At 40.6% G+C, this 24,145-nt stretch overlaps 1 protein-coding gene and 1 long non-coding RNA gene across 7 annotated transcripts in view; one reads left to right on the forward strand and one right to left on the reverse strand.

Moving 5' to 3' along the window:
• CCDC146 (coiled-coil domain containing 146) overlaps nt 1–24,145 on the forward strand; it is a 157,034-nt gene that overhangs the window by 81,419 nt on the left and 51,470 nt on the right. For 5 of the 6 annotated variants that reach the window (XR_004268359.1, XR_004268362.1, XR_004268361.1 and 2 more), the window contains 2 exons: nt 15,896–15,978; nt 19,953–20,162. Coding sequence is in view for 1 of the 6 variants with exons in the window: in XM_032276366.1 (XP_032132257.1) it covers nt 15,896–15,978; nt 19,953–20,162 (293 nt within the window). In the remaining 5 variants the exon portion in view is untranslated. Of the gene's footprint in view, nt 1–15,287; nt 15,979–19,952; nt 20,163–24,145 lie in introns of those variants that run through there. The other variant, XR_004268360.1, reaches the window with a different exon arrangement.
• Nucleotides 332–23,867, reverse strand: LOC116550373. Its single transcript, XR_004268364.1, has 2 exons — nt 23,638–23,867; nt 332–2,665 (listed from the first exon to the last, which is right to left on the reverse strand). It is a non-coding gene; the product is annotated as an uncharacterized LOC116550373 (long non-coding RNA).

Here is a 24,145-nt window from a genome sequence, read left to right on the forward strand (position 1 = left end):
TGGTTCACATTAATATATAAACTGAAAGATTCTGAGGCTCTAACTTTAGAACTTTTAAATGTAAACCTTTATAATACCCATTTAGTTATTTTAAAAATTCTGTTCTTCTACTCACCAAATAGTTTTAGGATTCAAATACTCAGGTGTTGAATTTTCTGCTTCACTCAGGGATTTGAATCTCTTTAATACTTAAATGCAGCCCACCAGTCTACTGAAGTGGTTTCTGTTGAGTAAGTGTGGGCTGAGTTGTGTGTTGTTGGAGGCAGATCACGTTGCGTTGAAGACTGTATTAGTCCAGTTTCCATTGCTATAAAGGAATACCTGAGACTGGGTAACTTACAAAGAAAAGAGGTTTAATGGACTCGTAGTTCCACAGGCGGTATAGAAAGCATGGAGGCATCTGCTTCTGGGAAGGGCTCAGGGAGCTTTTACTTGTGGTGGAAGGCAAAGCGGGAGTAGGCATCTTACACGGTAGGAACACGAGCAAGACAGAGAAGGGAGAGGTGCTGCACAGTTTTAACCAACCAGAGCTCATGAGAACTCTATCACCAGAGAGCACCAAGTGGATGGTGCTAAACCATTCATAAACGATCCACCCCCATGATCCAGTCACCTCCCGTAAGACCCCACCTCCAACACTGGGTAATACAGTTCAACGTGAGATTTTTGACAGGGACACAGATTCAAACCATACCATTGACTTTCCCTGGATAGCAGTGTCAGGAGGAAGTGTTTGACAGGTTTTCATTCAAAAGTTTTTAATATCCTTTCCAAACTATATAGCGAGTGTGTATTCTACATACAGTCAACCAATCCATAAATCACCCATGATAAATATTGAATTTATATTCTTTTTCCTTCATACACAGGCAAGCACATATACACACTGTTTAATCTGCTAGTGTTGCTTCTATGACTGGCCCAAATCACATGTGGATGTGGAAAGGGAGCACCACACATTGAGATTTCCTTTGGTGATATGCTCAACCCTTCATGCTGCAGCCCCATCCCACTACATGCCCATAGAGTCTTCAGGCATGTGCTGAGTACCTGGTATGTGACATGTACCGTGCAGGGTTCTTAGGACGCCAGAGTGATCCCTGCCTTCAGAGGGATTCCTGCCTTCAGAGGGATCATTCTAGTGTCCAATTCCGACGTGATGGACAGACATGTGAGTCCTTCAGGGATCCCTCTGAAGGCAGGGATCATTCTAGTGTCCAGTTCCCATCTGATGGACAGACATGTGAATATGGTTTCAACACATCAAGATAAGTGCTGTCATGGAGGAATGGATGAGAGATGGTGGCCTCATTCATTCAACATTTTCGAGTGCCTGAGTGTCAGGCAGTGTTCTGCCTAAAATGAAATACTTGCAGAAAACATAAAATGGGTCACACCTGAGTTCTGAGGCTTGGCCTGTATTTACATGACAAATGAGAATTTTAGTGAACAAAACTGAATGTCTTCTGTACACTAGCTATACATGAGCCAGAAAATGATGTTGAGGGGAAAAGTACATTTACAGCAGAATCAAAAGGAATATAGTACTTGGGAAATAATTTAACAAGGAGAAGATTCGTCCACCTATGCAGCCGGGATTTCAAGCCCCCTTACCAGTGAATTAGGAAGAGTGGAACTCAAACATCCTCATATTCTGCTCCCGAGTTCCATTTATGGTATAATTGGGGAAGTTCAAATTGCAATTTTGAGTTTTTGTTCTTTTTTAAAGACGACTTCTGTGAGTGGCTGTGAAAGGCTTCACTGTTCATCACAGTCTGCCTCCCAGAAGGGAAAGTGAAGGGCACTCCAGGATGCCTCCATGCTAAATGCACTATTATTGATGCATACTGGAAAGAACATGGGTGAAATAGCATCTTCAGAACGTGAAGGTGGGGCACCAGGGCTCCCAAACTTTGTTGTGGGGAGTACCTCTGTCCCCAAACTGAAACCTCACAGCCTAGAGCTGGTGTACCCTGACTGACAGACAGCTAAGAAGGGAAGTGCTCTCAGCATATAAGAGGGGGCCTGAAAGGTGGATGTCCATTACCACTCTGGAGCATAGAAAGCAGCCAGACCCAGGGATCCAACCCACTGCTCTCTGGGCTTACCTACATTTGCAATGACAGCCCCTTAGGACAAGGTCACGGAAGTGATTTTTGTCGGTGATGAACAAAGTGAGGTGACAAATGACCAGCTAAAGACACCTTCTTCGTACATGTGTAGCCCTTGTATGACAGATGCTCTGATCTCTGAGGGCTTGGGCTCCATTTCCGGTTTCTCACTGCCTGAGCCCACTCTAGGCCTTCACAGGTGCACTGGAGGTGGAGCCTCTGCCTAGGAAGGACAAAACGCTGATTAGTCTGTCAACTCCAGCAACAGAATTCCTTTTGGGACCCAGGCCACTCCCTGCCTCTGCCCCTACTCTTCTTGTCCATGTTTTGTGCCTTTATTCCAGTGGTTTTATCTTGGCTCTGTTTCCTGACTCCGACTGTGCTCTGATCCTTATGTGAATATGCTTCACGGCTTTGGCCCTGTTAGATTCTTTGCTGTTACCATTGGTTCTCTCTTTGAAGTTCTGACAGAGGCATCTGGGTTTCAGTCTGGCTCATTTCCTGCCTCTCAGGCTCACAGCCACTCCAGCCTTCTGCCATCTCCCTCAAGGATCCTTGGAGGTAGAGAGGAAATAATTTTACACATGGGTTAAATGGTTGTTAAAGGTCTCAGCAACTGCAGTTTCACTGGGACAAATGTTCTTTAAAGGGAATGAAACTTCTTGGCATGGATGTGTTTGGGCATGCTTTTATTTATTTGACCATATGTTTATCTTAAAATTGCAACTTTGAAGTCACACACGAGGCTAAGCACCTGCATTGCTCACCCACCATGCCCATCACATTTGCTGTCTTAACTCTTGGGAGGCTTCCTTTGACCTCCCCCTCACATTCCTATGGTCGCCACCAAAAGAAGGAACAAACAGCTGTGAGAGAACAGTCCCAGAGCTCTCGGCTCATCCTGTGAACCTTGCCAACCACACAGAAGGGAGAAGAAAGCTGAGAGCAAGGCAGCCAGTTTTGTATGGCATACTCTGCTCTTCCAGGCCTATGGACAGGCCAAATGACATTACCCTGCCCCACCTCTTATATTTGCCTTCTGTGACAGATAAGTTGCAGTGGAAGTGAGTGAATAAAAATTAGTTCTTCCAACTGCATCATTGGTTTTAAGATAAGCTTAGATCAACAACAGCTTAATGGAAATTACTGAGCACTTACAAGATGTCAAATTATGTGTGAGGACTCAAAGATGAATACAGCAGGGTTTCTGTCATCAAGCAGTGCACAGTCTAATGGGGGTGGTAAATGTTAAAACATATGTTGACCACAGTGTACAATGCATGCAATAATAGAGGCAGCTGAAAATATAGTAGCAATAGGGAGAACTCATCAATTCTGCTTTGAGGTGTCACTTGAAGGAGCCACAGGTTTGGGAGTGTAAGAGATAAGAGAAATAGATAAGAGAGAGAAGAAATCTCGCCCCGGGATCCTTGGAGGTAGAGGGGAAATAATTTTACACATGGGTGAAATGGTTGTTAAAGTTCTAAAGGAAGAAATTGCACATGGGGAGAAATAACATGTAAAAACATAGTATGGTTTGGGAACCGTATTAGTTTTCTGTTGCTGCCGTAACACAAACTTAGTGGCTAAACACAAATTTACCATCTAATAGTTCCATAGGTCAGAAGTCCAACCTCAGCCTCAATTGGCTGAAATCAAAGTGTAATCATGGCTACATTCCTTTCTGGAGGCTCCAGGGGAGCATTTAGTTCCTGGCCTTTTCTAGCTTCTGGAAGCCACCTATGTTCCTTGACTCATGACTGCCCTCCTCCATAGTCAGCAACAGTGGGTCAAGTCCTTCTCATATTTCAGATCTTTTCTCCTCCTCTTTTCATTTCCTCTGTCTAATCCCTCCAGGAACAATTCTCTGCCTTTAAGTACTCACATGATTAGATTGGGCTCACCTTGATAATCCACAATAATCTCCCCATCTCAAGGGGCCACATTCTTAATCACATTTGCAAAGTCTCTTTTGTTGTCATGTAAAGAAAGCCATCCACAGGTTCCATCCTGGAGGATAGGGAGAATCACTCTACCCACTGTAGGAACTATAGTTGCTTTTATAGAACTGAAAGCATCCTGGGAGATTAAGAGAGGGAGGAGACAGGTTTGGAGAAGGCGGCAGCTACCATATAATGAAGACCCTTGTACGTTTCATTAAGGAGCCTAGACTTAATTCTGAAGGTGATGAGGTCCTTTGAATGGTCTTAAAGCAAGGTGAAAATTGTTTTGGATGGAGCATTCTGCAGGCAGCATGCAGGACAGACTCAAGGACAAGTGAGGAAGTTCTCAGTCAGTTTGCTAATTTGATGGTGTACTGCTGTTCTGGTTACTACAGGCTGGTGAGTGATGAAAGGGGAGGGAGTGAAAGGGACAAAGCAGAGGCGACTGTTTTGAGAAGAATTGAAATGAAAAGTAGGAGAGAAAGAAGGTAATTAAATTTGAGCACAATGCCCAAAGTGGATTTTGTCTCATTTGTTTTTGAAATGAGAAAGATGAGCAAACTTATAGGTTGAAGATAACGATAATGATTATATAAAATAGCTAACACCGATTAAGACTGTATTCGTGCTCTAAGATATTAAATATGTGCATTAGTTCATTTTTTGTCTCTCTCTTACAACTGAAGAAACTGAGGCGAGGACTAGTTAAGTATCACTCCAAGTTATATAGCTTTAAAAAAATAGCAAAGCTGGTCAGGCATGGTGGCTCACACCTATAATTCCAGCACTTTTGGGGAGACCAGAGCAGGAGAATTGCCTGAGACCAGAAGTTCAAGACCAGCCTGGGCAAAATAGCGAGACTACATCTTTACAAAACATTTTGAGAAAACCTAGTGGGATGTGGTGGTGCACACCTGTAGTCCTACCTACTTTGGAAGCTGAGGCAGGAGTATCACTTGAGCCACAGGAGTTTGAGGCTGCAGTGAGTTATGATTATATCACTGTACTCCAGCCTGGGCAACAGAGCAAGACCTTGTCTCTTAAAAAAAAAAAAAAAAAGAAAGAAAACCAAAACTAGCAGAGCTATAATTCAAACCAAAATCTACTTGACTGATGATATACTTGAGTACTAGACTATGCTAGCCAGTAAAGAGGAAGAGGTAGAGATTAAAAGGAGAGAAGCTATCACTGATGACTCAATGCCTAGGAAAAAGTAGGAGAGCATGTATTTGAAAGCACGGGTGAATGTATTGCTTATAACCAGGAGGAAAGGAATATGTGGCCTAATATCTTCTGTGAATGAGTTAGGTGTGTGAGAAAGCTAAAGCTTGAGATAAGAAGCTATGGGAAAAGTCAAAGGAGTGAGGAAACAGTGTTGAGAGCTCAGCTGCATTTGGAAACTACTTCAAATGGCTATGTCATTTATTTCCAGTAGTGAGAGGGGAGCGGGCAAAAGGGAGATGAGAGTGGTAAGGATTTGTGCTTTCAAGTTTATATTACCTTCCAAAGCATGCCAACCATTCCTTAGAATGAAGCCATCCCAATAGGTAAGGTCAAAGAAATCACAAGGAGAGGGTAGGCTAATAGTTACGATTACCTTGGACAAATCCAGGTTCCCTGCACACACCAGACAAACACCTAATTGTTTCCTCATGCTGACCCCCTTCCAGATAAACGCACTTGGTGAAAGCTCTTACTGAGTCGTTACTTTCCTTGGAATGTCCTAGAATTTCAATTTTTGACATTTTTTCCATATTATTACATATCATCCATGAATCATGAACTCTTTTTAAACTATCTCTAGAGTAAATGTTTCCTTCCAGTCACACAATTGCCAACAGGGCAATTCAGTAACACAGAATCTATTGTGAAATCCTATTTATAAACTTATGACATTATAGCTAACCTCTCATCGTGTATACTCTTTGACAATTTAAAATTGACCTTTCTGCCATATTTCTTAGATTCTGCATTTTTGAAACATGACAAGCTTGAGTTCTGTACCCATTTGTATCATGCAATATGAAAATGCAACCATTTCCCATGTCTGACATTGTTAATGAGTGAAACCTTTTCATCTACTAGAATGTAGTGTGCAGTTTCTAACCAGGGATCAACCTGCTTAAAGAGACAGTTCATAATCTCACAGAAAAGTCACTTTCTGATGAATGTTGACATCTAGATTATGATTTTTTATGTTTAAGGGGGCTAAAACCTATTCTCCGCAGTTTGGTTTTTTCTTTTTAAGAGAGATTTGGTTTTTTAGAGGAGACTGAAATAACAAAGTTTATCAATCAACATCCGGAACATCTATGACTTTTCCTTCTCCAACTAACATAGAAATCGCAAGGATATACCAGGTGTTTTACCCTGTCAGCTTTCTTTGCAGGCTTGTAAGGCACCAAAGGCCAGCAAGATGATTGACACAGAAAACAGGAAAGGAAACCTGTTTAGTTTTCTGCTTTTCTGTGGCCATAAAACTTGCCAGCATGCATCCTTGGCCCACCTGCAATTAGGCTTCATGCCATTGCTGTTAAAGATAGAACTCAACTTAGTGAAAATACAGTCGAGCATTCACTAAGTCAGAGCTAGAATCTGCCTGTACATCTGCCACTAAGACCTGATCACAGCACTGGCTAGCTCAAAATTCTGCTCTAATTGCCTCTTGTGTACAGCAATAGTCTGCAAGCACATTTTTAATAGTCTTTTGTTATTAAAAGTACATACACGTTGGAAAAATTAGAAAACACAGGCAAGCAAAAATAGAAACATAAAAGCAGAACATTCTTACTACCCAGAGAATATCATTTTAACATCTTAGTTCTATCCTTCTGGATCTCTATATATTTACATACTCATATGTAAAATAAGATTATCTCTTATGGGCAGTTCTTACTTTCTGGCTTGAGATGTCCCAGCTTCACTGTGTTATCTTCTCTGTACCAGACCTGAAAATCAGCCATTTCTGACACTTGCTGCTTGCTTTTGGTGGGAAATGAGATTAAAGACCAAAATGTATTAGGGGTTCTCATTGTTGTTAATGTGGCATTGTTTCTAGATAATTATATATTTTTAACCTTTAAGTTCAGTGGCACAAGTGCAGATTTGTTACATAGGTAAACTTGTGTCATGGGGGTTTGTTGTACAGATTATTTCATCAACCAGGTATTAAGCCTAGTAGCCATTAGTAGTTTTTCCTGATCCTCTCCCTTCTCCTACCCTCCACCCTCTGACAGGCCTCAGTGTGTGCTGTTTTCCTCTACGTGTCCATGTGTTTTCATCATTTAGCGCCCACTTATAAGTGAGGACATGTGGTATTTGGTTTTCTGTCCCTGTGTTAGTTTGCTAAGGATAATGGCCTCCAGTTCCATCCATGTCCCAGCAAGGGACATGATCTCATTCTTTTTTATGGCTGCATAGTGTTCCATGGTGTATGTATACCACATTTTCTTTATCCAGTCTATCACTGATGGACATCGAGGTTGATTCCATGTCTTTGCTATTGTGAATGGTGCTGTAATGAACATATGCATGCATGTGTCTTTATGATAGAATAATTTATATTCCTTTGGGTATATACCCAGTAATAGGATTGCTGGATTGAATGGTATTTCTGTCTTTAGATCTCAAAGATCTAAAGACGCTGTCTTCCACAATGGCTGAAATATTTACACTCCCACCAACAGTGTGTAAGCATTTCTTTTTCTCCACAACTTCACCAGCATCTGTTTTTTTTTTGGCTTTTTTTTTTTTAATTTTTATTTTTAGTTCTGGGGTACATGTGCAGGTTTGTTACCTAGGTAAATGTGTGCCATGGTGCTTAGCTGCACCTATCGACCCATCACCTAGGTATTAAGCCTGGGCTTATCATTTTTAAATGCATTAGCTATTTATTTAAAAATAGCTAATACATGCTATTTAAAAATGCTATTTAGCTATTTTTCCTAATGCTCTCCCTCCCCCCCTTAATGGTAGCCATTCTGACTGGTATGAGATGGTGTCTTATTGTGGTTTTGATTTCTCTAATGGTCAGTGATGTTGAGCTTACTTTCATAAAATTCTTGGCCACATGTATGTCTTCTTTTGAAAAGTGTTCATGTCCTTTGTTCAGTTTTTAATAGGGTTGTTTGGCTTTTTCTTATAAATTTATATTCCTTATAGATGCTGGATATTAGACCTTTGTCAGATGCATAGTTTGTGAAAAAAATTCCCATTCTGTAGGTTGTTTACTCTGTTGATAGTTTCTTTTGCTGTGCAGAAACTCTTTAGTTTAATTATATCCCATTTGTCAATTTTTGTTTTTATTGCAACTGCTTTTGACATGCTCATCATGAAATCTGTGTCTATGCCCTGAATGGTATTGCCTAGGCTGTTATTATTGTTTTAGGTTTTACATTTAAGTCTTTAATCCATCTTGAGTTAATTTTTATGTCTGGTTTAAGGAAGGCATCCAGTTTCAATCTTCTGCCTGTGGTTATCCAGTTATTCCAGCACTTTTTATTGAATAGGGAATTCTTTCCCCATTGCTTGTTTTTGTTGGGTTTGTCAAAGATCAGATAGTTGTAGGTGTGCAGTCTAGGCTATTTAATGGCCAAAGCTAGGGAAAAAATTACAAGTGTGAGTTTATACTTGTATTTACAGTTCAAGTTCATACTTGCATTTACTTGTAAATATTACGTTATAAATATTATATTGTGAATATAAAATTTACAAGTAAATACAAGTATTCATGAAATTGTTATTGTAAATAATGTATTAGTGAAAACCGGTAGTGTTTTCACTAACTTGATTTTACATTTGAATATCTTTTACACAGAAATTTGATTTCTAATATAATTTACATTAAAGTTAAGTTTTCTTGAGTTATACCATAAAATTCACTTTTTTAAAGTGTTTTTAATGTTCTTTAGTATATATGCAGAGTTTTAGAATTGTGGCCTAATTGTAGACTGTTTCCACGACACCAAAGAAACCTCGTACCCATTAAAAGTCATCCCCTTTTAGCAGTTGCCTTATGTGCAGGAAACCACTAAATTGACTTTCTGTCTCCAAAGATCTGCCCACTCTGGATATTTCATGTAAGTGAATAGCACAATATGTGGCCTTTGGTGTCTGTCCTCTTTCACTTAGCTTATTGATTTCAAAGTTCATCCATGTTACAGCAGATATCAAGACTCCATTCCTTTTTATGGCTGAATATTCCATCATATGGGTATATGTTTTGTTTGTCCATTTGTCAATTGATAGACATGTAGGTTGTTTCCTTTTTTTACTATTGTGAATGGTGCTGCTATAAACATTTGGGTCCAAGCTTTTATATGAGCATATGTTTTCAATTTAATTGAGTACATTCTTTGTTTTTCCACATGGTTTTGAGTTATTGTCCCTTCTTTCCAACATGGAGAACTTACTTTATTATTTCTTATAAGGCAGATGTGCCAGCAATGATTTTCTCTATTTTGATTTATATTAGAATGTCTTTATTTTCTCTCCCTATTTGGAAGATATTTTTGACGGATATAGGTTTCTTGGTTGACAGGTGTGTGTTTTTTCTTCACTTTGAATATGTCAGCCACTGGGTTCTGCCCTCCACTGTTTTAAATGGGAGGTGACTCTTATTGTGATACCCTTGTACATAATAAGCTGGGGTTTCTTGTTTTGTGTTTTGCTGCTTTGGAGATTTATCTTTATCTTTGGCTTTAAGAAGTTTGACTGTGATGTGTCTGAGTATGAATATCTTTCTGCTGATTCTACTGGGATTCTTTGAGCTCTTAGATATGTTTTATCCCATTTGCAAAGTTTTTATTTCTTCAAGTATTTTTTCTGTTCTCTTTTTTGCTGTTTCTTCCATTACATGTAATTTAGTGGGCTTAATGTTCTCCATTTCTGTGAGAATCTGTTCATGTGTCTTCATGCTTTTTGTCTCTGTTCTTCAAATTATATACAGTAGTCCCCCTCTTATCTGCAATTTTACATTCTGCAGTTTCAGGTATTCATGATCAACTATGATCCAAAAATGTTAAGTGGAAAATTCCAGAAGTAAACAATTCACAAGTTTAAATTGCATGCTATTCTGAGTAGTGTGATAAAGTCTCTCATGGTCCCACACCATCCCACCTGGAATGTGAATCACCCCTTTGTCCAGCACGTACACACTGTATATGCTACCTATCTATTAGTCACTTAGTGGCTGTCTTAGTTATCGGGTCCACTGTTGCAGTATCGCTGTGCTTGTGTTCAAGTAACCTTTATTTTACTTAATAATGGCTCCAAAGCACAAGAACAGTAATAGTGGCAATTTGGATATGCCAAAGAGAAGCCATAAAGTGATTTCTTTAAGTGAAAAGGTGAAAATTGTCAATATGGAAAGAAAAAAAAAACATGCTGATGTTGCTAAGATCTACAGTAAGAACAAATCTTATCTGTGAATCGTAAAGAAGGGAAAATAAATTTGTGCATAGTATATATGGGTTTGACTACCCATAGTTTCAGGAATCCTCTTGCGGTCTTGGAGCATATCCCCCATGAGTAAGTGGGCACTACCGTCTTCTCTACTGATCTATGACTTTACTGATTCTTCTGCTTGCTTGCATCTACTGTTGAACTCCTCCAGTGAATTTTTCAATTATGATTTTCTACTTAAGAATCTCAGTTTAGCTCCTTAAAAATTTCTTCTTATTGATAATCTCTATTTGACGCATTGTCATCATAGTCTCCTTTTTTAAAAATGGTTTCCTTCATTCTTCAAACATATTTCTAATATTTTTTGAAGCCTTTGTTAAAGCTAACGTCTGCATGCTCCCCAAGAGAGTTTTTGTCTGTTTTTTTCCTGTGTAAAAAAGGGATTGGAGGGGGGATCTCACTATGTGGGATGGAGCTAACACTTTCTTGTTGTCTCACAACTTTTCATTGCAAATTGGATATTTTAGATCATATATTGTAACAGCTCTGGATTCTGATCCTTCCCAGGCTTATTGATGCCGTTTTGTTCTTGTTATTGTTGTTCATCTATTTATTTGTTTAGTGACTTGGCTGGACTAATACTGTGAAGTATATCTTTCCCCCACAGTAGGCAGCCTCTGATGTCTCTGCTTAGATAGTTGTTATTTTTAAACATGAGTTTCTGAGGGTTGGCTCTGGGTCAGTCACTGATCGGTCAGAGGTCATGCTTAAGGCCCCTGAGCTGGTAAGGTTTTCGTCCTTTCCCACTGGGTCTCTGTGTGGCTTGGGAACAACTTTTTAAGTTCGAGGAGTTTATATATCTGCCACTTGTAACTCAGGGACTGACAGCTTGGAAGTACCCTTCCGGTTGATCTTGGGTGGTTACAGCCCTGGACTTTTCCACACTCTCCTGGACCACCAATATCAAGTGTGAGTTTTGTACTGTTCCTTGTCCCACTTTCTCTGTTAAACTTCTGTTGATCCACCTCTATTGGGATCACAAAGCTATTAGCCTACTCTGTTAGCCCTTATGATTTCTATTTTTCTATGTCTGTTAATTTTTTACATTGCTCTGGGACATGAATATTCTACACTCTGTTCCAAATAAACTCAAAGGCAGGGCTGCGGAGCTGTATGTCCTCACAGTGTGCTCAGCCCCCGATCTGGTTAGAGTCTCTGTGTTACTGAGCAGGAGCTGGGTATACGGGGAACTCTGATCTGTTTTGTTTGCCCTTCCCAGGGTCTCCCTGTAGAACAGGACACTAGAGAGTGAGTACTGGCACTACCAAACAGCTACAGCTGCCCTTGGGGAAGAAGAGGAGGGTGAGTGTTGAGTGCAACAGTTTCCTCGATCTTCACCTGGAATAGATCTTCAGCAATGGGAAAATGGGCTACAAGCCTGCCCAGAATAGTTCTGAAACCTGGAGCTACAGGGATGGATGCAGCCCATGGTTCAAATGCCACAGTTTCTTGCTGAGCTTCAGTAGATTTTGTTGGATAAGTGTTTCTCAATTTCTTATATACCCTTAGGTCAGTTTCCAGAGACTTTAAATTGTTGTTTTAGATTATTTTGACCCGTTAAATCAGTGTCTCTTTGAGGGAGAGAATTCATCAAGTTCTTCATCCCACTATTCTGGAAATCCCACCCACCCCTGGATTTGGTCTGTAATTTATAATTTTACTTATTGCCTTAACTCAGTGGTCCCCAACCTTTTTGGCACCATGACCAGTTTTGTGAAAGTCAGTTGTTCCACGGGGCGGAGGGAATGCTTTTGGGATGAAACTGTTCCACCTTAGATCATCAGGCGTTACAGTCTCATAAGGAGTGTACAACCTAGATCCCTCACATGCGCATTTCATAATAGAGTTTGTGCTCCTGTGAGAAACTAATGCCACCGCTGATCTGTCAGGTGGGGGCACTCAGGCTTGCCTGCTGCTTACCTCCTGCTGTGCAGCCCAGCTCCTAAAGCCCAGGGGCTGGGGACCACTACTTTCACTTGCAATATTAAAACATTGCAAAATGCCAAATACAATCAATTACTTACGACTACAGAGTGTAGTTTCAGTATTCTGTCATTTCTTTTTTATCTATCTCTTCAAACTTTGACCTACCTTAAGGCAGGGCCTATGTTATATTTATTTCTGTTTTTATCATGCAGGGAGCAGTAAGTAGGAAATAATAGTCTCTTTAACTTAAGAACAAAACTAAATACTATCTGTGTTTTTAAATATGAGTCCACAATTACCTTACCTAGTGGTTTACCTTCAGAAGCTGGCTCGTTGTCTAGTTACTAGGCTAGCCCTCATTGGTCTTCATTGTACGCACATATACAGTATATACAAACACACACTCACATATTTACCTTTTCATAATCTTTTCTCAGCAACTTTTCTCCTTTGAGTGTCCATTTGTAAAGGTTTTATTGTTTGTTTGTTTGTTTGTTTTTACTTATTAGATTTTAAAGACATAGTGACTATGGTCTATATACACTTTGGGAAATCAATGAAAATGTTCGAAATGTGATATAAATTATATATTAGTTAAAAAATACTGCAGAACCAAAATATCTGTAAAATGTAACATTAAGTCAACTTACCAACAGCAACTCAACAGATAAAAAGTTATAAATAAGCCAGGCACAGTGGCTCACACCTGTAATCCTAACACTTTGGGAGGCCGAAACGGGTGGACTGCCTGAGCTGAGGAATTTGAGACCAGCCTGGGCAACAGAGTGAAACCCTGTCTCTACTAAAATACAAAAAATTAGCCTGGCATGACCACATGTGCCTGTAGTCCCAGCTACTCGGAAGGCTGAGGCAGGAGAATTGCTAGAACCTGAAAGGCGGAGGTTGCAGTGAGCAGAGAGATTGCACCACTGCACTCCAGCCTGGGCAATGGAGTGAGACTCTGTGTCTTAAAAATAAATAAATAAAAAGTTATAAAGCAATTATATTTAAGGTGACATGTGAATAAATCTTAAGATGTTTGATATAGTGAGAGGTAGAGTCTCCTGAAAGGTCTTAAAGATCTTGTTTAACATATTTTACCCATAGGTTTTTTTTTAAATGAGGGCTGTAGGGATTGGAAGCCAGGCCTTTTCACAAAGAAGAGATGGTTTTATAATTTATTTAATGTTTTTCTACCCTGATGTGATTACAAAGGTCATGAAACCCCACTACGTAGACTCAGACTTTTGCATTTTGATAATTGCATTCGTTCATTTGCTAACAAATATAAGCAATTTACCTACTGCCTATGATTCTACTAATACTTTGGCTGAGGATACAGTGAAGAACAAGGTAACCTGGGCCCTTTCCTCATAGGTCTTGTATACTAGCTGGGGAAGTATAAAAAGTGTTTTTAATAATGTAAGTAAATTTATTATTGCAAATTGTAATGTTATGAAGCACAGCGTTCTTTAGAAGTTGGAGCAAGCATATGTGGTTACCTTCCCTAGATTTGGAAGTCAGAGACGGCCTTCTTATGAACTGATATTTAAGCTGAGGCATGAAGAAAGAGTTGGAGTGAAGCGTGGGGAGTGACGAATGGCTAACGCAGAGGCCATGGAGAAAAAGAGGGACTCACACATTTGTGGAAATCACAGGCAGCTAGTGTGGCAGAAGCACTAGGAGCTTGAAGAGGGTGTTGTGAAAGGAGGCTGTGGGGGCGGCAGGGTCAGGCAGGACCTCAAGGTCTTGAATACCAAGGGTCTTGAATTTTATTCCACTTGAAGTGTTTTGAGCACCCAGCATAACATAAACTTGTCTGATTTTTAAAAAGATCTCCCTGGAAAAATCTCCTCGGCAGAAGGGTATTTAGGAGGTTCTGTAATAGTCCAGCTGAGAGATGATGAAACTTGGACCAGTGAGATCAGGGAAGGGAGAGGAAAGTGGATGGATTCAATAACTACTTTAGAGGTAAGGGCCATGTGTGGTGGCTCACACCTCTAATCCTAGCACTTTGGGAGGCTGAGGCAGGCAGATCACCTAAGATCAGGAGTTCAAGACCATGTTAGACTGCCTAACTTCGTGAAACCCCATTTCTACTTAAAATACAAAAAATGGCCAGGCGCGGTGGCTCAAGCCTGTAATCCCAGCACTTTGGGAGGCCGAGGCGGGTGGATCACGAGGTCAGGAGATTGAGACCATCCTGGTCAACATGGTGAAACCCCGTTTCTACTAAAAATACAAAACATTAGCTGGGCATGGTGGCACGTGCCTATAATCCCAGCTACTCAGGAGGCTGAGGCAGGAGAATTGCCTGAACCCAGGAGGCGGAGGTTGCGGTGAGCCGAGATCGCGCCATTGCTCTCCAGCCTGGGCAACAAGAGCGAAACTCCGTCCAAAAAAAAAAAAATACAAAAAATTAGCCAGGCGTAATGGTACACACCTGTGGTCCCAGCTACTTGGTAGGCTGACACAGGAAAATCGCTTGAACCTGGGAGGTGCAGGTTGCAGTGAGCCAAGACTGCACCACTGCAACACTCCAGCCTGGGTGACAGAGTGAGACTCTGTCTTAAATAAATAAACAAACAAACAAATAGAGGTAAGAACAACAGGGTTGAAAAACACAAATATTTTCTTTAGCTCTGTTTTGATACTGTCACTAGCAGTTAAAGTCAAACCTACTACAAATGCTCATTGCATTACAATTTTAGGATGGTAAACCTTTAGTGTTGGATGATGTTTTATGATGTCTGTTAACTAATTCTCACGTAACTCAAAGAACAGATCAAAAGTTATCTTTACCAGAAATAAAATGGGAATAAATAGTACCTCTTTATGCACTGGAAAACTTTCCATGCTACTTTGATGGCAGAGGAAAGGCATCATGGTACAGGGAAGTGATCATGGGTTTTTGGAGCTGAACCACTTGCATTTCAATTCACACTCTGCCTTTAACTGGCTCTATAACCTTGAACAAATCACTTTTCTAAACTTGAGTTTCAAATGGAGATGATAATATCTATTTCACAAAACATTTTTTAAGAATGAAATAAATGATAGGCAACACATACTCTAGTAGCTGTTCAACAATCATTCATTTTCTCAACTTGCAAATAGCCATCCTATAATCTGCACTATTCAGATTGTTTGCTAAACCGTGAAATTTTTTTAGAATTAGAAGAATTTAACTCAATTCCCTCAATTTCCAGACAAAGAAGTAACAGCCTGGGGAGATGAAAAGACTTGCCTGAGAACACAGAATGTACAGGGGGTAGAATAGAGCTGGCACTGTTTTCCCCAAACACCCACGTGTCTCCAGCATACCACATTGCCTCATGTGTATCCTCTAATGTTTAATGGAGGATATTACGAGATATCCATATATCCATTCTATCTCCTGAGTAAGCCTAAAGAGGGTGGCGATTAATAGTGACCTTATGTTCTCTTTGCTAGTTACATGCTATGGGAAAACTTCCTGGAACCAGAATGGCAGAGTTAAAAGCCAAGTATACCTTGCTGCATGACGCCGTGATGAGGTATGAAATTTACCAATATGGAGACATGATTGATCGTCTTTAAATTTCTTACTGGTGATGAGACCTGTCTTCATTTGTATTCCCCCATAAGCAGACCCTGAGGCAAGGATTTGCGTTCAGGTAGTTTGAGAAGTGATACAAGAAAGCATCGTGAGAAAAGGGGGAAGTGCAAGTGGGAAGGAAGGAATGCAGCCTTCAGCGGGGCATGTTCATCTGCGAGTTTATATGATGGCCCTCTGGGGCTCAGCGTCACAGAGGAGCCTCTGAGTGGCTGTGGAACACACCTCAGCACTCTCCCAGTGAAAAGTGAGGAAAGTGGAATATTTGCCCACCAGTTTCCACCCCTCATTGATTAAAAATTACTCCCAGAGAGATTAGCTCTTGGTGCTTCTAGCTTGCCCTTTGACAAACCAGGCAGACTCTGATGGCCAGAGAGAGCCCTCAGGCAAAGGGGCTTTTGGTACATATGGCAACTGTCCACCAAAGCTGCAGGTGGGCAAGAGGATTCCGGTGGGACACGGACAGTGTCTGCATAGAACACACCTGCAGGACTCTTCTCCCCTCTCTGCTCATCGCTCAGAGGTATAGATTCTCCAACAACCTCAGCCTAAGTCTGCTGAGACCCTGTCTTCTTTTCTCCTCTCCTCCCCACATCACAAGCTACTTACCTTGCAAGTCCCAGTCACCAACAGGTCAGAACAGACTACCACAGAAGAGTCCAACAAGCCTGCCTAAGCACTGGTTATTAGCCACTGGAAATTAAGACGGCAGGGCAGTGAGGAAAGAGGGAAAACCCTATTACGCTGTGATTCTTTACCACTCCCAAGCCCCTTTTTTCTTTCCCCGCTCCTGTCTCATGGCCTTGCATGGTGCCTTCATCAAAAGCCAAGAAGTGACAGCAACAGATAGAAACTCCATGCTGCCACTCCTCAGCCATCCTCTCCCCACAATTCCCGATCACTGCCCCTCCTCCTTATCTTGCCCAGAGATATTTGGCTACTTTGAGAGTGGGAGCATAAGGAAAGAGTGAACAACTTGGAGAAGAGCAGAACTGCATTCCTATGCAAACTCCAGGTACACCCAGGTTCCTCACACCCCTCCAGAGCCCCTAGCCTTGGTTCCTCAACCTCAAGCCCAAGCCAAGTCCTCACCCCAACTCCTAATGGAGGTTCCACTGCCCCATAGCTGGTCCCGCCTGCCAGTGTGTACTCAGAATTCTCAAGACTCAGGAATTTTGAGACTTTAAGTGGAAAGTCTGGAGTAATCTTTGACAACATACTTCACACTGCTTAACTGACAGGAAATGCCATACATTTCTCTGAGCATCCCTCCAATCCTCTTTGCAGATACAAGGATTATCAGTGTTTCCTGCCCTCTGGATAGCTCTTATCTAGAGCGCAGTGGAGATTTGCAGGGTGCTTTGACTTTACTTCCTCCTCCCCGGTCCACTGCAACTCAGCTCCCTGGGTCCTAGTCACAAGTAGCAATGCAGGACCTCAGCTATGGTGTTATTTCTTCCTCTTCCAGGTTGTGTTGCAAAACAGCTAACTTCCCTTCTGCTACCCGCATTTGACTTCCTCTTGACCCCTTAGTTCCCTCTGTTGCTGTTGCAAACACTCTCCATTCTCTCCTACTCCCAATGCCTGGTGCATGGAAAAGATATGAAGTAGACTCTTGATTCATAGCGTGAGGACTGCAGGCGGGCAGATGTAGCTTGGAAATACTGAACTGAAACTGAATGAGACTTCCATAGAAACCATGTTATAAGAATTGTTGAAGTCTCTTCTGCTGGTATCATGTTCTAAGTACTTGTGGGTAAGTGGCCATTTGTGTTCTGGCTGGAACCCTACCACCCTGTCCTCCTCTTTCTGTGGAAAAACAGGCACTGTAGCCTGGGCCAACAGCTTATAATTTCAGTAGTTGAAGCCTGACCTATTAAGGAGATCAGATAACTTTTAGATTTACAAAGTTTATTAGCATACATGGATATGAATTGTAGGAGAATAATTTCAGCTTTCACTAATGAAAATCATTTGAAGTATCATTGTAGCTATTGTTGCTATTTGGTACCTAACGTCTTACCTGGAACGTATTATGTCCCAGTAAATGTTTTGCTATATGCCATTGAGCAAATAACGTTATAAAGCCTGGGAAAATGGATGCATCTTTACTGAACCACAACGGTAAAGCAGACGCAAGGTAACTTCATTTGAGATCGGCTTGATCAAGTCATTGGGCATCTCTGCAAATGAGCTGGAACTTGAAGATTTCTCTTGGTGAGGACAGTTGGCAGGGAGCACACATCAGAAGAGAGCTCTGGCATTAAAACAGGAAGTGTTGAGGGCTTACTTCTAATAGGAAAGGTAGATAATATGATAAGGGTTTCTGGGAAAGATGAATCATGTGTACTGGTAAGGCTGGGGCTGATGCTAGCTGATGCTAGCTTGCAGCATAGAGTTCTACAAGATACTGGAGATTCCACCATGTCCGTACTCTACATTCTCTGACAGATGTTGATCCGTTTTTCCCACATAGGGCCAAGGCCATAGAATATAACCGAGGTTGTAGGAATCTCCCTCTACTGTGACCTTCAAGTCCAGCTCTAACCAGTGTCCAACTTAGGATCAGAAATCTGTAAATTAATTTATATCCATAATTGTACATGGGAATTTCTCTTCCTAGTTTCCTAATAAAATGCCATTAGAAAAGTTGCTGTCTTTTCTTAGTTCGCTAAGAGGGAAGAGATTTTCCTACAATTATGTTAGCAGAATTCAAGGGAGCTAGGATTGTTTGGGGAGTTCAAGGAGAAATCTCCTGTTTTCCCCTATCATTTATCCTCTTCTAGTAAGTCGTAGTCATACTTCAAAGTCAAGTGCAAATGTCACATTCTCGTTGAGTGATCGTTTCTCGGTTGTCTCCTGCTGTCTCGATCTGGACTCCAGCGTTAGTACTTGTCATCTGGTCTTCCTCCCATCTGCCAGATTGTTAGATTGTTGAAGCTAGGAGCTGAGCCTTATTCACCTCTTGTACCCAGCATCATACAGTCATCTCTTGGGGGATTGATTCCAGGACTTCCTGCAGATAACAAAATCATCCATGGGGGATTGATTCCAGGACCTCCTGCAGATACCAAAATCCATGGATACTCAAGTCCCATGATATATAAAATGATGTCATATTTGCATATAACCTAATCACATTCTCCTGTATACTTTAGATCATTTCTAGATTACTTATGATACGACGTACAATGTAAATGCTATATAAATACCGTATTTAGGCAATCATGACAAGAAAAGTCTGTACATGTTCAGTAAAGAAACAATTTAAACCTTTTATTTTGGAACAATTTTAGAGTCATAGAAAAGTTACAAAAATAATATACAAAGTTCTTATCTACCCTTCACCCATTTTCCTCGAATGTGAGCATCTTACATAACTATGGTCTGTCAAAACTAGGAAGTTAACATTCGTATATGACTATTAATTAAACTCCAGATTTTCAACAGTTTTTCCACCAAAGTTCTTTTTCTTGTTCCAGGACCCAATGCAGTAGACCCCAGTATATTTAGTCCTCGTGTCTCCTTGGTCTCCTCATGACAATTTCTCTATCTTTCCTTGTGTTTTAAATCACATTGACAGTTTTAAGAGTGCTGGTTGGGTATTCTGTAGAACGTTCCTCAATTTAGAATTTTTCTCATATTTAGACCAGAGTTAACTGTTTTGGAGAAGAATACCACAAAGGTGAAACAGACACAATTTTTTAACAAAAATTTCCCATTATGGTTGGTTGAATCCACAGACATGGACTCACGGACCTGAAGAGTCAACTGACTTGACACAATAATGTCAGAGTTGAGTTGAACCCAGGAGTTGGGGGGCAGCTGTCCTCACTAGACGCTGACAGGAGCCACTAAGGGAACCGGGGGTGTACATGTCTCATTACGTGAGTCTCTGTTTTTCATGTAACCCAGCACACAGGAGTCAGAGGTCCAACTGCTACAGAACGCCAAACGTTTCACTGAGCAAATACAACAGCAGCAGTTTCATGTGCAGCAAGCTGATAATTTTCCAGAAGCATTCTCCACGGAGGTCTCCAAAATGAGAGAGCAACTTCTCAAGTATCAAAATGAATATAATGCAGCAAAGGAAAGAGAGTTCCATAATCAGTACAGATTAAATAGGTAAGTCCACGATTCTCTCCAGCACACTGAAGACAGATAGGAGCAAAGTTGTTTCCGCATAAATAGAAAAAATCAGATTGGAGGTGATTGAAGGAGTGTGAGATAGCAATGTGACAATGATTGCAAGCCTAGTTCTCTTGAATCCTTAGAATGGAATGGGGAGTCCCTGAACAAGATTACTCTTCTCAAATTAAAGCTCAGGTGACGGCCAGGTGCGGTGGCTCACACCTGTAATCCCAGCACTTTGGGAGGCCAACACCGGTAGATCACGAGGTCAGGCATTCAAGACCATCCTGGCCAACATGGTGAAAGCCTGTCTCTACTAAAAATACAAAAATTAGTAGGATGTGGTGGTGCATGCCTGTAATCCCAGCTATTTGGGAGGCTGAGGCACGAGTATCGCTTGAACCCATGAGGCAGAAGTTGCAGTGAGCCATGATTGCACCACTGCACTCCAGCCTGGCAACAGAGTAAGACTCTGTCTCAAAAAAAAAAAAAAAAAAAAAAAAACCTCAAGTGACAGAGATCCCTGCTGTGTTTTTCATGGCAGGAAAGCCATAGTATTGAGAGCTGCAGCCAAAGATCACACTCCACAAAACAAGTTCTTAGCACTCCCTTTCCCTTCTTCTGCCCTGGCTGTGGCCCCTTATCCTGTGACTGTGGCAGATCAATCTGCAAGGTGAGCGTAGCTCTCCACATGCATTTTCTAAACAAGTCATCATGAGCTGAGGTCATATCTCATCTGGCTCACTCTATCCTTCTAAGATAGCAGCAACAGAACCACATATGTAAACTTCATCTCCTATGACTAGGCTGTTCCCCAGGATCAGGGAGGAAAGGTATATCCTTTTGGAAGACACATTTACTTATCCAAATTTAGAGGATGTCCTTTAGTGAACTAAAGCAGACATTAAGTGCTTAAAAGGGAAATGTTACTTTCACAACCTCCTCTAACATTCCTCCCATGGAGTAGCAAGTCAGTGGAAGAGTTTGTTCAGCAAGTCATACGATTTAGATTGAATTTGAAAATGATTGCAATTCAAGCTTTCTGCTGTGGTGTGCTGTGTGCTGTGCCTGAGTACAGGAGCGAAAGCAAAACCATTTCTCCTGGAGTTTGTTACCATTTAAGGTGGCAGAACTTTCTCTGGCTATTTTTAAGAGTAGGTAGATTTCTGACAGTGCAAATATAATTCAGTCCTGCCTAGAGATAAGCAAATGACTTGAGCGACCTCTCAAAGACCTTGTAAGCCCTAGGTTTGAAATCTGCTCTTTGGGGCCTATCTTTTCACCGGAGGTGGCTGGGGGTGGGGTGTGAATAAAGGTCAGTTTAATCAAGAGATCCTATTCAGGGGGGAAAATGGGAGTTTTTTGTCTTTCAATCTAAACTTGTTTCAGGCTTACCAGTGAGATCTATAAAAAGAAAGCCCAGCTATGTCTGTGCTCTCTGTGCTCTTTCAGTTGAGAAAATAATGAAATTAAAACAATTGGTGGTTGTTCATTAGTATTGAAAATATGAATGCTTGACATTTTCATGAAAGAGTAAGAAGAACATAAGCCAGTTGATATTTAAATTGTTTAAAATTTCCAACTATTCCTGCCAAGAGAAAAAAAACAAAAACAAAAACCAGAACTGTTGCCTTTTAGGTGTAGACAGGCAAATTATTCACTGAGATGTGAAGGGGACAATGCATAGTGGCCTACGGTGAATAAGAACATTCAAAATGCACATTTGCAGAAATGTTTAGTGTCTATTCTTTTTGACTTTATAATGTATCATTCTTAAGCTTGAGCAGGTTGCCTTGCATTCTCAAATATTAACAGCTCAAGAACTAACAAGCTTATTTTCATAAAAACAATGGTGATGTCAAAGGAAATACCAGGAAACAATTACAAGCTGTGCTTTTCATTGGCATGACGTATTTAGTATCACAGTCATGCACCACAGAAGGGTGTTTCAGTCAGCAATGGACTGCATATACGATGGTGGTCCCATAACTTTATAATGAAGCTGAAAATTACTTTTGCCTCGTATTTGTGTTCGATACGTTTTATTTTTATTTTTTGGAGTGTACTTCTGCTATTTATTACAAAAATGTTAACTGTAAAAAAGCCTCAGGCAGTCCTTTAGGAGGTGCTCCAGAAAAAGGCGTTGTTATAGGGGATAACATCTCCTCAGTACCTTCCAGTGGGACAAGATGTGGAGGTAAAACATAGTGACTTTGATCCTGACCTTGTGTAGGCCTAGGCTAATGTGTGTGTTTATGTTTTTGTTTTTAACAAAAATGTTATAAAAGTAAAAAGAAATTTAAAAACCTTACAGAATAAGAATATAAAGAAAGAAAACATTTTTATACAGCTCTACAATGTGTTTGTATTTTAAGCTGTGTTATAAGCTAAAAGCTAAAAAAAATGTTCTGTAAAGTAAAAGAGTTAATTTATCAAAGAAAGAAAAATATCTTTTATAAATGTAGTGATGTGGTGTAGCCTAAGTGTCTAGCGTTTATAAAGTCTACAGTAGGGTATAGTAACGTCCTAGTCTTTCACATTCACTCACCACTCATTCACTGACTCACTCTGAGCAACTTCCAGTCCTGCCACCTCCATTCATGGTAAGTGTCCTATATAGGTGAAACATTTTCTATCTTTTATGCCAAAATTTTACTGTGTGTTTTCTTTGTTTAGATACACAAATACTTATCATTGTATTACAATTGCCTATGGTACTCAGTACAGTAACCTGCTATGCAGGTCTATAGGAGCAATAGGCTATACTGCATAGCCTAGATGTGTAGTAGGCTACACCATGTAGGTTTGTGTAAGTGCACTGTATGACGTTCACACAATGATGAAGTTGCCTAATGACGCATTTCCCAGAACATTTCCCATTGTTAGGAGACACATGACTGTACACGATACAGAAACAAATTCCCTCAACACCCTCCCACTGACCTCCTTCCCCCTGGAAAAAGTAGATATTTCCATCCCCACATAAAAATAAAGAGATGAAGTCAATGAGAGAGAACAATTCGTCCACATATACAGATGATATTTGTCAGACCAGCACAACAAACTCACATTGAATGTCTAGATAATAGAAGCCCAAATAACTGGCACTCCTCCACCCCAATATCTTCAGGAACTTCTGAATCATTGGCAACTACTAAGAACAACATATTGTTCAAATACTCTAGGGAAAGGATTTTACTGTGTAATTTTTTTTTCAATTTTTTTTGTGTGTGTGTTCACATAACATAACTCTTTTGATAAATGTTAATAAATCCAATTAGGTGATTGGTTAGTAATTAAATCTATGTTACAGTACTTGCTGTTTCTGGGTTAATATTTATGACTTGATAAGCATGCAGTTCAGGAAATAATAGGTAATCTATTTAAAGTTAAATGAATACGTTGTAAATAAAAAATAATTAAATAACTACTGTTAAACTATTTTTTGAAACAAAACAGGAGTACTTACCTTTCTAAACAGTTTGAGAAGATTTTTCAGTACTCTCTTCAACCTTTGCCTTGCCTTGACTTGGTTACCTTTTGGGGTTTCCCTGTTTTCTAATAATTCCTAAAATTTGGACAGCAAATACTTTATGTCTTTCACGCTCACTCTCACTCATTCTGACCAGCCTTGGTCAGTAGGGGGAAACACGGCTGTGTTCAGCTGGCACTGTCTGCTGTACTGTGAACACAGAGAGTGGGGACACTCGGGCTGCACATGTGCAGGGCTGTCCTGATGTGACCCTGACCTTAGTGACAGTTTGCTCTCCCGTGGCTGGTTCCTGTGATCTTTATTGCACAGTCAGGGATTATTAGTCGTTTTTCATTGTTGGTCCAGTGATAACAGCAAAGTTGGAATCAAGAAATGGCAGATCTGGTAAGAAAGGAAAGGAGGAATGATCTTGGCAGTGCATCTGGAATTCCAGAAAATTAGAATGGGACAGAGGGGCATGTAGGTACTCAGGACTAGTCAGGAG

The sequence above is a fragment of the Sapajus apella genome, unplaced genomic scaffold (genome assembly GCF_009761245.1).
Source record: "Sapajus apella isolate SASKATOON/1434 unplaced genomic scaffold, GSC_monkey_1.0 scaffold7, whole genome shotgun sequence".
Classification (NCBI taxonomy): domain Eukaryota; kingdom Metazoa; phylum Chordata; class Mammalia; order Primates; family Cebidae; genus Sapajus; species Sapajus apella.